At 43.7% G+C, this 13,793-nt stretch overlaps 1 protein-coding gene across 7 annotated transcripts in view; it reads left to right on the top strand.

The window, feature by feature from the left end:
* The first annotated feature begins 291 nt into the window (after nucleotides 1-291).
* Nucleotides 292-13,793, top strand: part of TOM1L2 (target of myb1 like 2 membrane trafficking protein) — a 29,722-nt gene continuing 16,220 nt past the window's right edge. For 3 of the 7 annotated variants that reach the window (XM_075830641.1, XM_075830644.1, XM_075830645.1), the window contains exons 1-3: nucleotides 10,210-10,593; nucleotides 12,648-12,732; nucleotides 13,232-13,310. In XM_075830641.1, the coding sequence (XP_075686756.1) occupies nucleotides 10,491-10,593; nucleotides 12,648-12,732; nucleotides 13,232-13,310 (267 nt within the window). In that variant the 5' untranslated portion in view covers nucleotides 10,210-10,490. Of the gene's footprint in view, nucleotides 424-10,208; nucleotides 10,594-12,647; nucleotides 12,733-13,231; nucleotides 13,311-13,793 lie in introns of those variants that run through there. The other 4 variants (XM_075830643.1, XM_075830642.1, XM_075830648.1 and 1 more) reach the window with 4 other exon arrangements.

The raw sequence follows: 13,793 nt of genomic DNA on the forward strand, positions 1-13,793 counted from the left end.
AGGTGGGCTTTCATCGTGACCAAGCAATGTCATGGACCATTGGCCAATTAGCATCAATGGGCGGGTTATGTTCCTGTCAGCTACACGGGGGGGGGGGGGGGCTGGATAAGGCAATATTGAGGACACTTTCAAGCTCAGTTCTGATTGGTCGTAATACTGTAAATCAAAATGACTGACAGTGATATTGTCCATTCTGATGTTAGTTATGCACATACTGGGGCGGAATGGGAGGGTCGTTTGCTTGATAGACAGTGGAATCAACCAATTGAGATATATTAGCAGTAAATTCATCCAATTGTCATAGCGAACAGGCGGGACATCGCCCTGTCTGTGTGAACCATTGCAAAGGCCGGCTGTTTGTTGTCATCAAGATGGAGTTTCTACTGGGGAACCCGTACAGCACCCCGGTGGGGCAATGTATCGGTAAGACGCCCGAATATCGGGATCTGTCTCTTTTACTTTCTATGTATGAGCAGCGGGGCCTCTTATACCATGTCTGTGTCACTGTCACCTCTGTACTGCTGTATACAGCTCATATCTACGTTATACTCCCCGATATATACATTATACACCCCGATAGATACACACACCCCGATACACACACACACACACACACACACACACACACACACACACACACACACACACACACACACTATACATCCCCTATATACACCCTAATATATACATCCCCTATATACTGCTGTATACACCCTGATATATACATTATACATCCTCTATATACTGCTGTATACACCCCGATATATACATTATACATCCCCCTATATACTGCTGTATACATCCTGATATACACATTACACATCCCCTATATACACCCTGCTATATACATTATACATCCCCTATATACTGCTGTATACACCCTGATATATACATTATACATCCCCTATATACTGCTGTATACACCCTGATATATACATTATACATCCCCTATATACTGCGGTATACACCTGATATATACATTATACATCCTCTATATACTGCTGTATACACCTTGATATATACATTATACATCCTCTATATACTGCTGTATACACCCTGATATATACATTATACATCCCCTATATACTGCCGTATACACCCTGATATATACATTATACATCCTCTATATACTGCTGTATACACCCCGATATATATACATTATACACCCTGATATATACATTATACATCCCCTATATACTGCCATATACACCCTGATAGATACATTATACATCCCCTATATACTGCCGTATACACCCTGATATATACATTATACATCCTCTATATACTGCTGTATACACCCTGATATATACATTATACATCCTCTATATACTGCCGTATACACCCTGATATATACATTATACATCCCCTATATACTGCCGTATACACCCTGATATATACATTATACATCCCCTATATACTGCTGTATACACCCTGATATATACATTATACATCCCCTATATACTGCCGTATACACCCTGATATATACATTATACATCCTCTATATACTGCCATATACACCCTGATATATACATTATACATCCTCTATATACTGCTGTATACACCCCGATATATATACATTATACACCCTGATATATACATTATACATCCTCTATATACTGCTGTATACACCCTGATATATACATTATACACCCTGATGTATACATGATACATTCCCTATATATGTGCGGATGCTGTGCTTTGTCGTGGTATGTTGATGTTTTATGGGTGTGGAGCTACTGTGTTATATTGATGCAACGTGAGTACTGTGTTGTGTTGATGTGTACTGTGATATGCTGATGTGTACTGTGTTGGCACTATATGGGTACTGTGATGTGTACTGTGTTGGCACTATATGGGTACTGTGATATGCTGATGTGTACTGTGTTGGCACTATAGGGGTACTGTGTTATGTTGATGGGTACTGTGTTGCCACTATATGTGTACTGTGTTGGCACTATAGGGGTACTGTGTTATGTTGATGGGTACTGTGTTGGCACTATATGGGTACTGTGTTATGTTGATGGGTACTGTGTTGGCACTATATGGGTACCTTGATATGTTGTGTACGGTGTTGGCACTATATGGGTACTGTGTTATGCTGATGTGTACTGTGTTGGCACTATAGGGGTACTGTGTTATGTTGTGTACTGTGTTGGCGCTATATGGGTACCGTTATGTTGATGTGTACTGTGTTGGCACTATATGGGTACTGTGTTATGTTGATGTGTACTGTGTTGGCACTATATGGGTACTGTGTTATGTTGATGGGTACTGTGTTGGCACTATGTGTGCTGTGTTGGCACTATATGGGTACTGTGTTATGTTGATGGGTACTGTGTTGTCACTATATGGGTACTGTGATGCTGATGTGTACTGTGTTGGCACTATATGGGTACTGTGATATGCTGATGTGTACTGTGTTGTGTACTGTGTTATGTTGTGTACTGTGTTGGTGCTATATGGGTACCGTTATGTTGATGTGTACTGTGTTATGTTGATGTGTACTGTGTTGGCACTATATGGGTACTGTGTTATAGTGCCAACATAGTACACAACATAAGGGTACTGTGTTATGTTGATGTGTGCTGTGTTGGCACTATATGTGTGCTGTGTTGGCACTATATGGGTACTGTGTTATGTTGATGGGTACTGTGTTGGCACTATATGGGTACTGTGATGTGTATTGTGTTGGCACTATGGGTACTGTTATGTTGATGTGTACTGTATTGGCACTATATGGGTACCGTTATGTTGATGTGTACTGTGTTGGCACTATATGGGTACTGTGTTATGTTGATGTGTACTGTGTTGGCACTATATGGGTACTGTGTTATGTTGATGGGTACTGTGTTGGCACTATGTGTGCTGTGTTGGCACTATATGGGTACTGTGTTATGTTGATGGGTACTGTGTTGTCACTATATGGGTACTGTGATGCTGATGTGTACTGTGTTGGCACTATATGGGTACTGTGATATGCTGATGTGTACTGTGTTGTGTACTGTGTTATGTTGTGTACTGTGTTGGTGCTATATGGGTACCGTTATGTTGATGTGTACTGTGTTATGTTGATGTGTACTGTGTTGGCACTATATGGGTACTGTGTTATAGTGCCAACATAGTACACAACATAAGGGTACTGTGTTATGTTGATGTGTGCTGTGTTGGCACTATATGTGTGCTGTGTTGGCACTATATGGGTACTGTGTTATGTTGATGGGTACTGTGTTGGCACTATATGGGTACTGTGATGTGTATTGTGTTGGCACTATGGGTACTGTTATGTTGATGTGTACTGTATTGGCACTATATGGGTACCGTTATGTTGATGTGTACTGTGTTGGCACTATATGGGTACTGTGTTATGTTGATGTGTACTGTGTTGGCACTATATGGGTACTGTGTTATGTTGATGGGTACTGTGTTGGCACTATGTGTGCTGTGTTGGCACTATATGGGTACTGTGTTATGTTGATGGGTACTGTGTTGTCACTATATGGGTACTGTGATGCTGATGTGTACTGTGTTGGCACTATATGGGTACTGTGATATGCTGATGTGTACTGTGTTGTGTACTGTGTTATGTTGTGTACTGTGTTGGTGCTATATGGGTACCGTTATGTTGATGTGTACTGTGTTATGTTGATGTGTACTGTGTTGGCACTATATGGGTACTGTGTTATAGTGCCAACATAGTACACAACATAAGGGTACTGTGTTATGTTGATGTGTGCTGTGTTGGCACTATATGTGTGCTGTGTTGGCACTATATGGGTACTGTGTTATGTTGATGGGTACTGTGTTGGCACTATATGGGTACTGTGATGTGTATTGTGTTGGCACTATGGGTACTGTTATGTTGATGTGTACTGTATTGGCACTATATGGGTACCGTTATGTTGATGTGTACTGTGTTGGCACTATATGGGTACTGTGTTATGTTGATGTGTACTGTGTTGGCACTATATGGGTACTGTGTTATAGTGCCAACATAGTACACAACATAAGGGTACTGTGTTATGTTGATGGGTACTGTGTTGGCACTATGTGTGCTATGTTGGCACTATATGGGTACTGTGTTATGTTGATGGGTACTGTGTTGGCACTATATGTGTACTGTGTTATGTTGATGTGTACGGTGTTGGCACTATGGGTACTGTTATGTTGATGTGTACTGTATTGGCACTATATGGGTACTGTTATGTTGATGTGTACTGTATTGGCATTATATGGGTATTGTGATATGTTGATGTGTACTGTGTTGGCACTATATGTGTACTGTGTTGGCACTATAGGGGTACTGTGTTATGTTGATGGGTACTGTGTTGGCACTATATGGGTACTGTGTTATGTTGATGAGTACGGTGTTGGCACTATGGGTACTGTGTTATGTTGATGTGTGCTGTGTTGGCACTATATGTGTACTGTGTTGGCACTATAGGGGTACTGTGTTATGTTGATGTGTACTGTGTTATGTTGATGGGTACTGTGTTGGCACTATATGGGTACTGTGATATGTTGATGGGTACTGTGTTGGCACTATATGTGTACTGTGATGCTGATGTGTACTGTGTTGGCACTATATGGGTACTGTGATATGCTGATGTGTACTGTGTTGGTACTATAGGGGTACTGTGTTGTGTTGATGTGTACTGTGATATGCTGATGTGTACTGTGTTGGCACTATATGGATACTGTGTTATGTTGATGTGTGCTGTGTTGGCACTATATGGATACTGTGTTATGTTGATGGGTACTGTGTTGGCACTATATGGGTACTGTGATATGTTGATGTGTACGGTGTTGGCACTATATGGGTACTGTGTTATGCTGATGTGTACTGTGTTGGCACTATATGGATACTGTGATATGTTGATGTGTACGGTGTTGGCACTATATGGGTACTGTGTTATGCTGATGTGTACTGTGTTGGCACTATATGGATACTGTGTTATGTTGATGTGTGCTGTGTTGGCACTATATGGATACTGTGTTATGTTGATGGGTACTGTGTTGGCACTATATGGGTACTGTGATATGTTGATGTGTACGGTGTTGGCACTATATGGGTACTGTGTTATGCTGATGTGTACTGTGTTGGCACTATATGGGTACTGTGAAATGCTGATGTGTACTGTGTTGGCACTATAGGGGTACTGTGTTATGTTGTGTACTGTGTTGGCGCTATATGGGTACCGTTATGTGGATGTGTACTGTGTTGGCACTATATGGGTACTGTGTTATGTTGATGTGTACTGTGTTGGCACTATATGGGTACTGTGATATGTTGATGTGTACGGTGTTGGCACTATATGGGTACTGTGTTATGCTGATGTGTACTGTGTTGGCACTATATGGGTACTGTGATATGCTGATGTGTACTGTGTTGGCACTATAGGGGTACTGTGTTATGTTGTGTACTGTGTTATGTTGTGTACTGTGTTGGCGCTATATGGGTACCATTATGTTGATGTGTACTGTGTTGGCACTATATGGGTACTGTGTTATGTTGATGTGTACTGTGTTGGCACTATATGGGTACTGTGTTATGTTGATGGGTACTGTGTTGGCACTATATGGGTACTGTGATATGTTGATGTGTACGGTGTTGGCACTATATGGGTACTGTGATGCTGATGTGTACTGTGTTGGCACTATATGGGTACTGTGATATGCTGATGTGTACTGTGTTATGTTGTGTACTGTGTTATGTTGTGTACTGTGTTGGCACTATATGGGTACTGTGTTATAGTGCCAACATAGTACACAACATAAGGGTACTGTGTTGCCACTATATGTGTGCTGTGTTGGCACTATATGGGTACTGTGATATGTTGATGTGTATTGTGTTGGCACTATATGTGTACTGTGTTATGTTGATGTGTACTGTATTGGCATTATATGGGTATTGTGATATGTTGATGTGCACTGTGTTATGTTGATGTGTACTGTGTTATGTTGATGTGTACTGTGTTGGCACTATATGGGTACTGTGTTGGCACTATATGGGTACTGTGTTATGTTGATGGGTACTGTGTTGGCACTATATGGGTACTGTGATATGTTGATGTGTACTGTGTTATGTTGATGTGTACGGTGTTGGCACTATGGGTACTGTGTTATGTTGATGTGTGCTGTGTTGGCACTATATGTGTACTGTGTTGGCACTATAGGGGTACTGTGTTATGTTGTGTACTGTGTTATGTTGATGTGTACTGTGTTGGCACTATATGGGTACTGTGTTATGTTGTGTACTGTGTTGGCACTATATGGGTACTGTTATGTTGATGTGTACTGTATTGGCACTATATGGGTACTGTTATGTTGATGTGTACTGTGTTGGCACTATAGGGGTACTGTGTTGGCACTATATGGGTACTGTGTTATGTTGATGTGTACGGTGTTGGCACTATATGGGTACTGTGATATGCTGATGTGTACTGTGTTCGCACTATATGGGTACTGTGTTATATTGATGGGTACTGTGTTGGCACTATATGGGTACAGTGTTGGCACTATATGGGTACTGTGATATGCTGATGTGTACGGTGTTGGCACTATATGGGTACTGTGTTATGTTGATGGGTACTGTGATATGCTGATGTGTATTGTGTTGGCGCTATATGGGTACTGTTATGTTGATGTGTACTGTATTGGCACTATATGGGTACTGTGATATGCTGATGTGTACTGTGTTGGCGCTATATGGGTATTGTGATATGCTGATGTGTACTGTGTTGGCACTATATGGGTACTGTTATGTTGATGAGTTCTGTGTTGGCGCTATATGGGTACTGTGATATGCTGATGTGTACTGTGTTGGCACTATATGTGTACTGTGATATGCTGATGTTTACTGTGTTGGCACTATATGTGTACTGTGTTGGCACCACTATATGGGTACTGTGTTCGCACTATATGGGTACTGTGTTCGCACTATATGGGTACTGTGTTCGCACTATATGGGTACTGTGTTCGCACTATATGGGTACTGTGTTCGCACTATATGGGTACTGTGTTCGCACTATATGGGTACTGTGTTCGCTCTATATGGGTACTGTGTTCGCACTATATGGGTACTGTGTTCGCACTATATGGGTACTGTGTTCGCACTATATGGGTACTGTGTTCGCACTATTTGGGTACTGTGTTCGCACTATATGGGTACTGTGTTCGCACTATATGGGTACTGTGTTCGCACTATATGGGTACTGTGTTCGCACTATATGGGTACTGTGTTCGCACTATATGGGTACTGTTATGTTGATGTGTACTGTGTTGGAGCTATATGGGTATTGTGATATGCTGATGTGTACTGTGTTGGCACTATATGGGTACTGTTATGTTGATGAGTTCTGTGTTGGCGCTATATGGGTACTGTGTTGGCACTATATGTGTACTGTGATATGCTGATGTGTACTGTGTTGGCACTATATGTGTACTGTGTTGGCACCACTATATGGGTACTGTGTTATGTTGATGGGTACTGTGTTCGCACTATATGGGTACTGTGTTCGCACTATATGGGTACTGTGTTCGCACTATATGGGTACTGTGTTCGCACTATATGGGTACTGTGTTCGCACTATATGGGTACTGTGTTCGCACTATATGGGTACTGTGTTCGCACTATATGGGTACTGTGTTCGCACTATATGGGTACTGTGTTCGCACTATATGGGTACTGTGTTATGCTGATGTGTACTGTGTTGGCACAATACGGGTACTGTGATATGTTGAGGTGTAGTGTGTTGGCACTATATGTGTACTGTGATATGCTGATGTGTACTGTGTTGGCGCTATATGGGTACTGTGATATGCTGATGTGTACTGTTTTGGCACTATATGGGTACTGTGCTATGTTGATGGGTACTGTGTTGGCACTATATGGGTACTGTGTTATGTTGATGGATACTGTGGCGCTATATGTGTACTGTGTTGGCACCATATGGGTACTGTGATATGCTGATGTGTACGGTGTTGGCACCATATGGGTACTGTGATATGCTGATGTGTACTGTGTTGGCACTATATGGGTACTCTGATATGCTGATGTGTACTGTGTTGGCACCATATGGGTACTGTGATATGCTGATGTGTACTGTGTTGGCACTATATGGGTACTGTGTTATGTTGATGTGTACTGTGTTGGCACCATATGGGTACTGTGATATGCTGATGTGTACGGTGTTGGCACTATATGGGTACTGTTATGTTGATGTGTACTGTGATATGCTGATGTGTACTGTTTTGGCTCTATAGGGGTACTGTGTTATGTTGATGGGTACTGTGTTGGCACTATATGGGTACTGTGTTGGCACTATATGGGTACTGTGTTTTTCACTATATGGGTACTGTTATGTCGATGGTTACTGTGTTGGCACCATATGGGTACTGTGTTATGTTAATGTGTACTGTGTTGGCACTATATGGGTACTGTGTTATGTTGATTGGTACTGTGTTTATGTGTTGGTACAGTATGGGTACTGCATTGGTCTTGTGTTGGTTTCATGTTTGTACTGTGTTGGTAAAGTACGGGTTTTGTGTTGGCACTATATGGGTACTGTTGATTCTCTGGTGGTGATATCAGTGATCTTGACATTTATGTCTGTCCTGTGAATTGTACCGTATACATTGGATGTTGTGTCCCTATAATGGAGGATCGGGGCCCCTGTCGCAGGTTTAGACGCGGCTTCTTTATAGTCAGCGGGTACAATAATAATAATAATTACCAGGGCGAGATGTCAGTCGGCCGTCATTTACCGGCGCCACGTGCAATGTATAAAGGTGCGGCCTGTGCTGTACCCAGAGGACGCAACTCCCTGAATTTTCTTCTTTTGTTCTTGCTTTACCTGTTTCGGTCAGGACATGGTATTTAAAGGGGAAGTCCACCCTGTATACAGACCGGTCACAGGACATGATTGAGCTCGGCCTCCAATAATTCCATATTTAAAGGGGCCATAACGCTTATTTAGAAATCCCTAGGGCGTAAAGTTAGATTTCCGTGTCTATAAATATTCAACACGGTCCCTGCGCCGCCGATTAAGTAACATGGAATTTCTGACGGTGGCTTCCAGTTGTGCAGCATTGAGATTATTGGAGGAACGACCCAGCTTTCTTTGACGCCTGAACAGAAAATTTTCCAAGTGATACATTTATTCTCATGTCAAGGCGCAGCCGTTCTGGAGTCTGGTAAAGTTGGGTGACTAACGGTGTACAAGCCATAATGGCACCATATTATAAAAGTATGTGAACCCTGATGATCTGGTGTACGGTAGGATCGGTCCTGGCAGCGATTGATCTGATTTTCCGCATTCAATTTTTTGCAAACATCCGCAGCCCGCACAGCTCTGCACCTCGGTGTCCTCCAGCTCTGCAGTACCCGCGTGACATCTCCGCCACTCGTCTCCACTGCATCTTATAGAGCCCTGACTTTTAAAAGGGACAGTAACCCTGAAGTCCCCAGCTTATAATAGAGCAGTAGCGTTATAAGATGAGTATTGATCATGGGGAGGGAGGTTTCTGCACATCCGTTGTTCCTATATCGGTGCATAGCTAGGCAGATTTGCCATTCAGGACTCTAGGAAAGCTTGGTTATAACCCCTGTTAAAGCTGTAATGGTAGCGGTCTTGTTCATGGTCACCCAGCTTTTCCAGAACCAGATAAAAATCTATTGTTGTTGCTTTTATATCTGGTTCTGGGAAAGCTGGGTGACCATCAATAATGCAGCTGTCATCACAGCTCCAACAGGGGTTGTCATCCAACTTTCCTAACCTCCTGCATGTCAATGACAGAATTAAAGAGCATTTTCTCATAAAATATAATTTGAAAAAATCCCCTGCAACGAGACGTCTTTGAGGTTGGTAAAAATTCTATTCTGCTGTTTCCTCGCTATATCTGTGGCGGTCATCCGGCTTTCCTAGAGTCCAGAATGGCAAATCGGCCTAAATTATGCAGCAGTGTAAATCGGGATGTGTTGCTAAGCGGAACAGTGACAACGTCTTTGGGAAGTATAGTGGCGGCCACGTTGGGTTGTCACCCAACTTTCCCAGGAGCAGATATAACAAAGATACAGATGGAGCAAAATAAGGTTGTCACAGCTCCGCCCCTTTTAATCTCCGTGGGCTGTAATGTCATTTTTGGTCTTCAGGGTAGGGGGGGGGGGGACATTGCAGCTCAGAAATTCCTGATTGTGCTGCATCTGGGTGGAGCGACGCCTGAGATCTGCAGAGCTCCTGTATCTCCTCCAGTAGATGCAGCGCGCGGCTCGTCCCCTGTATATCACCCAGTCATTGTACCCGGTGCCCGTCTATAGCTGGGTGCTCGGCATTCATCACCGTCTCTGCTCATCACCTACGCGCTCCAGCTGGCAGATCAGGGGTTAAACATGCTGCAGCTGTGCCCGGTAAATGGGGCATCGGTGAATGTGTTGTGCCAGTGACGTCCCGCGGGTGATTAGATGAAGAGCCGCGCGCCTCCCCAGGGCAGTAATGATCACTCTGTACTGGGTGCTGTCTACGTTGCGTCTCGCCTGGAGATATATAATCACTGCAGAGATCCGAGCGATGGAGTGGACGCCGCCGGAGCTGATGGGTGCGTTACAATGGGGGTCAGTGCGACAGACGCTGGGACAGGACGGAGGGGTTTGGGCTACTGAATTGGCTGACTTCTATATCAGGGACTGGATCTCTGTGTGAACCATCTGATAGGGCCCGAGTGCTATGCCCCCACCCTTATCACCTTGGGGGCCCCATGATATTGGTCTTGTGATGCCCTGTATCGTCTAATGCCATGTGGGGGAAGGGAAGTGGTGGCCGTCCTGAGTGGCATTTTGTCCTGTGAACTGCTTTTACGTCACCCATCATCCCATGAAGAATTGATTCCCGCTCTTCACCTTTTTCAGGATCTCTTCTTGCGGTCTGTGAATTGAAACATTCTCGTTTACATTCAGGGACTGACAGCCGGTCCTCATCGTGTCCTCAGCTGCAGTTTGTTACAATGTATCAGTGTAAGCAATTCTCTATAAGCTAAACACAGCAGCAGCGGCTCTTAACTATTCTGATACATTGTAACAAACCCATCAGCTGTGAGCAGGACCAGGTCTGTACAAGTTCTCATCCTCTGAATATTAACATTCCCATTCAGTCACAGCAAGCAGAGATCTATTAGAACTTTGCAGAAAGCTTTTTGTGCATTGACATGGAATCCCCCTTTAAGCTGCACGCTCTCTGCGGTGTAGACGTATTGATCGCAGCTTCGGGTTGTTCTTACATTTATTTATTAACCCGTTAAACCCTCTGACAAGAGCAGAACCCGTCACTTCTCCTGCATCGGGCATCTACAGCGCTGGCGGAGCTGCTGACGACCGGTGGTGGCAGATAAGGAGCGGTCACATTTCTGGCGCTGGATTAGTTGGACTGACTGGATATAGGAGCAGTGAATATATTACTGTATAACTAGGCAGCTTCGCTATTCAGGGATGTGGGCAAGATGGGTGACATGGCCTGTGATTGCCACCGGTGACTGGCACCAAATTCAACTGCAGCCTGCCCGGTGTAGTATTTTCCCCAATATGTTGTAGTCCTTGAGTCATCCCCTTCTGTCAAGCTTCTTAGTTATATCGGTTTCTTAAAAAGCTGGGTATCGTTAATATGGCCGCCATTGAAGCTCCCATATGTGTAGTCATCCAGCTTTCCTAGAGTCCGGAATGTCGAATCTGCCTAGTCATACAGCACTGTGGAATGTGTCAATATACAAGAAGGCAGATTTAAGTAGGAAACATGGCTGACATCGAAGCTTCCACAGTGACTGTCACCCAACTTTCCCAGGACACTGCAGAAGTAGAGAAATTCACCATTCAGTGTCCTGGGAAAGTTGGGTGGTGACAATCAATATGGCTGCCATAGCAGCTCCTACCAAGACTGTCACCCACTTTCCTAGAGTCCAGAACAACATATGTGCCTAGCTTTGCAGTTGTATGGACGCATGGGATGAATTGCTGTATTACTAGTCACATTTGCTATTCAGGTGTCCAAGAAAGCTGGGTGACAGCCACGGTGGAAGCTCTGATGCCAGCCAATCCACCTACCTTATCCCTGAATGGTGAATCTGTTGTACATTGACACATCACTGCAGAAGTGGAGACATTCCCCATTCAGTGTCCATGTACAACAAGACAGAGTCACCATTTAGGGATAAGGTAGGTGGATTGGCTGGCATCAGAGCTTCCACAGTGGCTGCCACCCAGCTTTCCTAGAGCCCTGAAAGGCAAATGTTCCTAGTTCTAAAGCAATATGGGAGTGTGGAGCGTATGAGTGTACAACAAGGCAGGTGCCACTCAGGAATATAGGTAAGCAAGGTGACATGGATGCATTAAAGCTTCCACAGGGGCTGTCACCCAGCTTTCTTGGACACCTGAATAGCAAATTAGCCTAGTTATACAGCAATTCATCCCATGCGCCCATACAACTGCGAAGCTAGGCACATATGTTGTTCTGGACTCTAGGAAAGTGGGTGACAGTCTTGGTAGGAGCTGCTATGGCAGCCATATTGATTGTCACCACCCAACTTTCCCAGGACACTGCAAAAACTTAGACCAGCCTGGTAAATGCTTCACCCGTTGACTCTTCTCTTCTGTTTTTTGGCAGAAAAAGCTACAGATGGTTCCCTGCAGAGCGAAGACTGGACGCTAAACATGGAGATCTGTGACATCATCAACGAGACGGAGGAAGGGTGAGTTACCCGCCGTCCGGCCGTGTGACCGGTTCTGTGACATCAGCCGCGGCCGTTACTGAGGATCCAGAAATATTTCATATAAATACCTGTTCTGTCATCACCGGAACAACCTGTTCTGTTAGGAGCTTTAGCACAAGGCATTGTGGGTAATGTAGAATAAATAATATTGCGCAGTCACAAGCCGTCATCTCGCCCTTAAAAACACGACCGGTATTTCATAAACTAAGGTAAGGCTTAAACACGGCACATGTGACCTAGAAATGCAGCAGAGCCGAATTTGTCACAGAACTGGTTTTTCTGGGGAGTTTTTGCAATGACAAACTCAGCTCTGCTACATAAAAATTTCCATTGGAAACGGTTGCTTCAGTACCAAACACAGAACAGTTATCGTGGCAAATTTATCAGGGTGCTTGTGGGGTAATGGGGGGTGACGAGGGAGAATTTGGTGATTTTAATCCCATATCTGAAATCTTTCATTCACTTTATTTTTTATTAGGCCAAAAGATGCGATTCGAGGCTTGAAGAAAAGGCTGAACGGTAACAAGAACTACAGGGAGGTGATGCTGGCATTGACGGTACGGACTCTGTCTTTCAGTTCTTCGCCATTTTCAAGATGTCTGCTTGCTGTCATTGAATGGATTCTCTCTTGTTTACATCCAGAGGCTGAAAACGAGTCCAGACCGAATTCTTTTCACACAACTTAACTATTACCTACACTGATACATTGTAGCAAACCCTATCTGCCTGGAGTCGGGACAATGATACAGTGTAACAAACTGCAGCTGAGGACATGATGAGAACAGGCTTTTAGCCTCTGAATGTAAACAAGCATTTTTCAATTCACAGACAGCAAGAAGAGAGCCTGAAAATGGAGAGTTAATTTTTGGATGAGCAGTGGAGGAGTTGTCTGATTTCTGCCCACTCTGACATACATGGGCTCACCCGTATAGACCCAATACTTATCACAGCTGAGTGTCTGCTACATTTGTATCCAGTCTTCACAATCCTAAACAGTCTCGTCTCCAAGTTGATATATTTTACCTGCGAATTATACATTG

The sequence above is a fragment of the Rhinoderma darwinii genome, chromosome 6, assembly GCF_050947455.1.
Source record: "Rhinoderma darwinii isolate aRhiDar2 chromosome 6, aRhiDar2.hap1, whole genome shotgun sequence".
Classification (NCBI taxonomy): domain Eukaryota; kingdom Metazoa; phylum Chordata; class Amphibia; order Anura; family Rhinodermatidae; genus Rhinoderma; species Rhinoderma darwinii.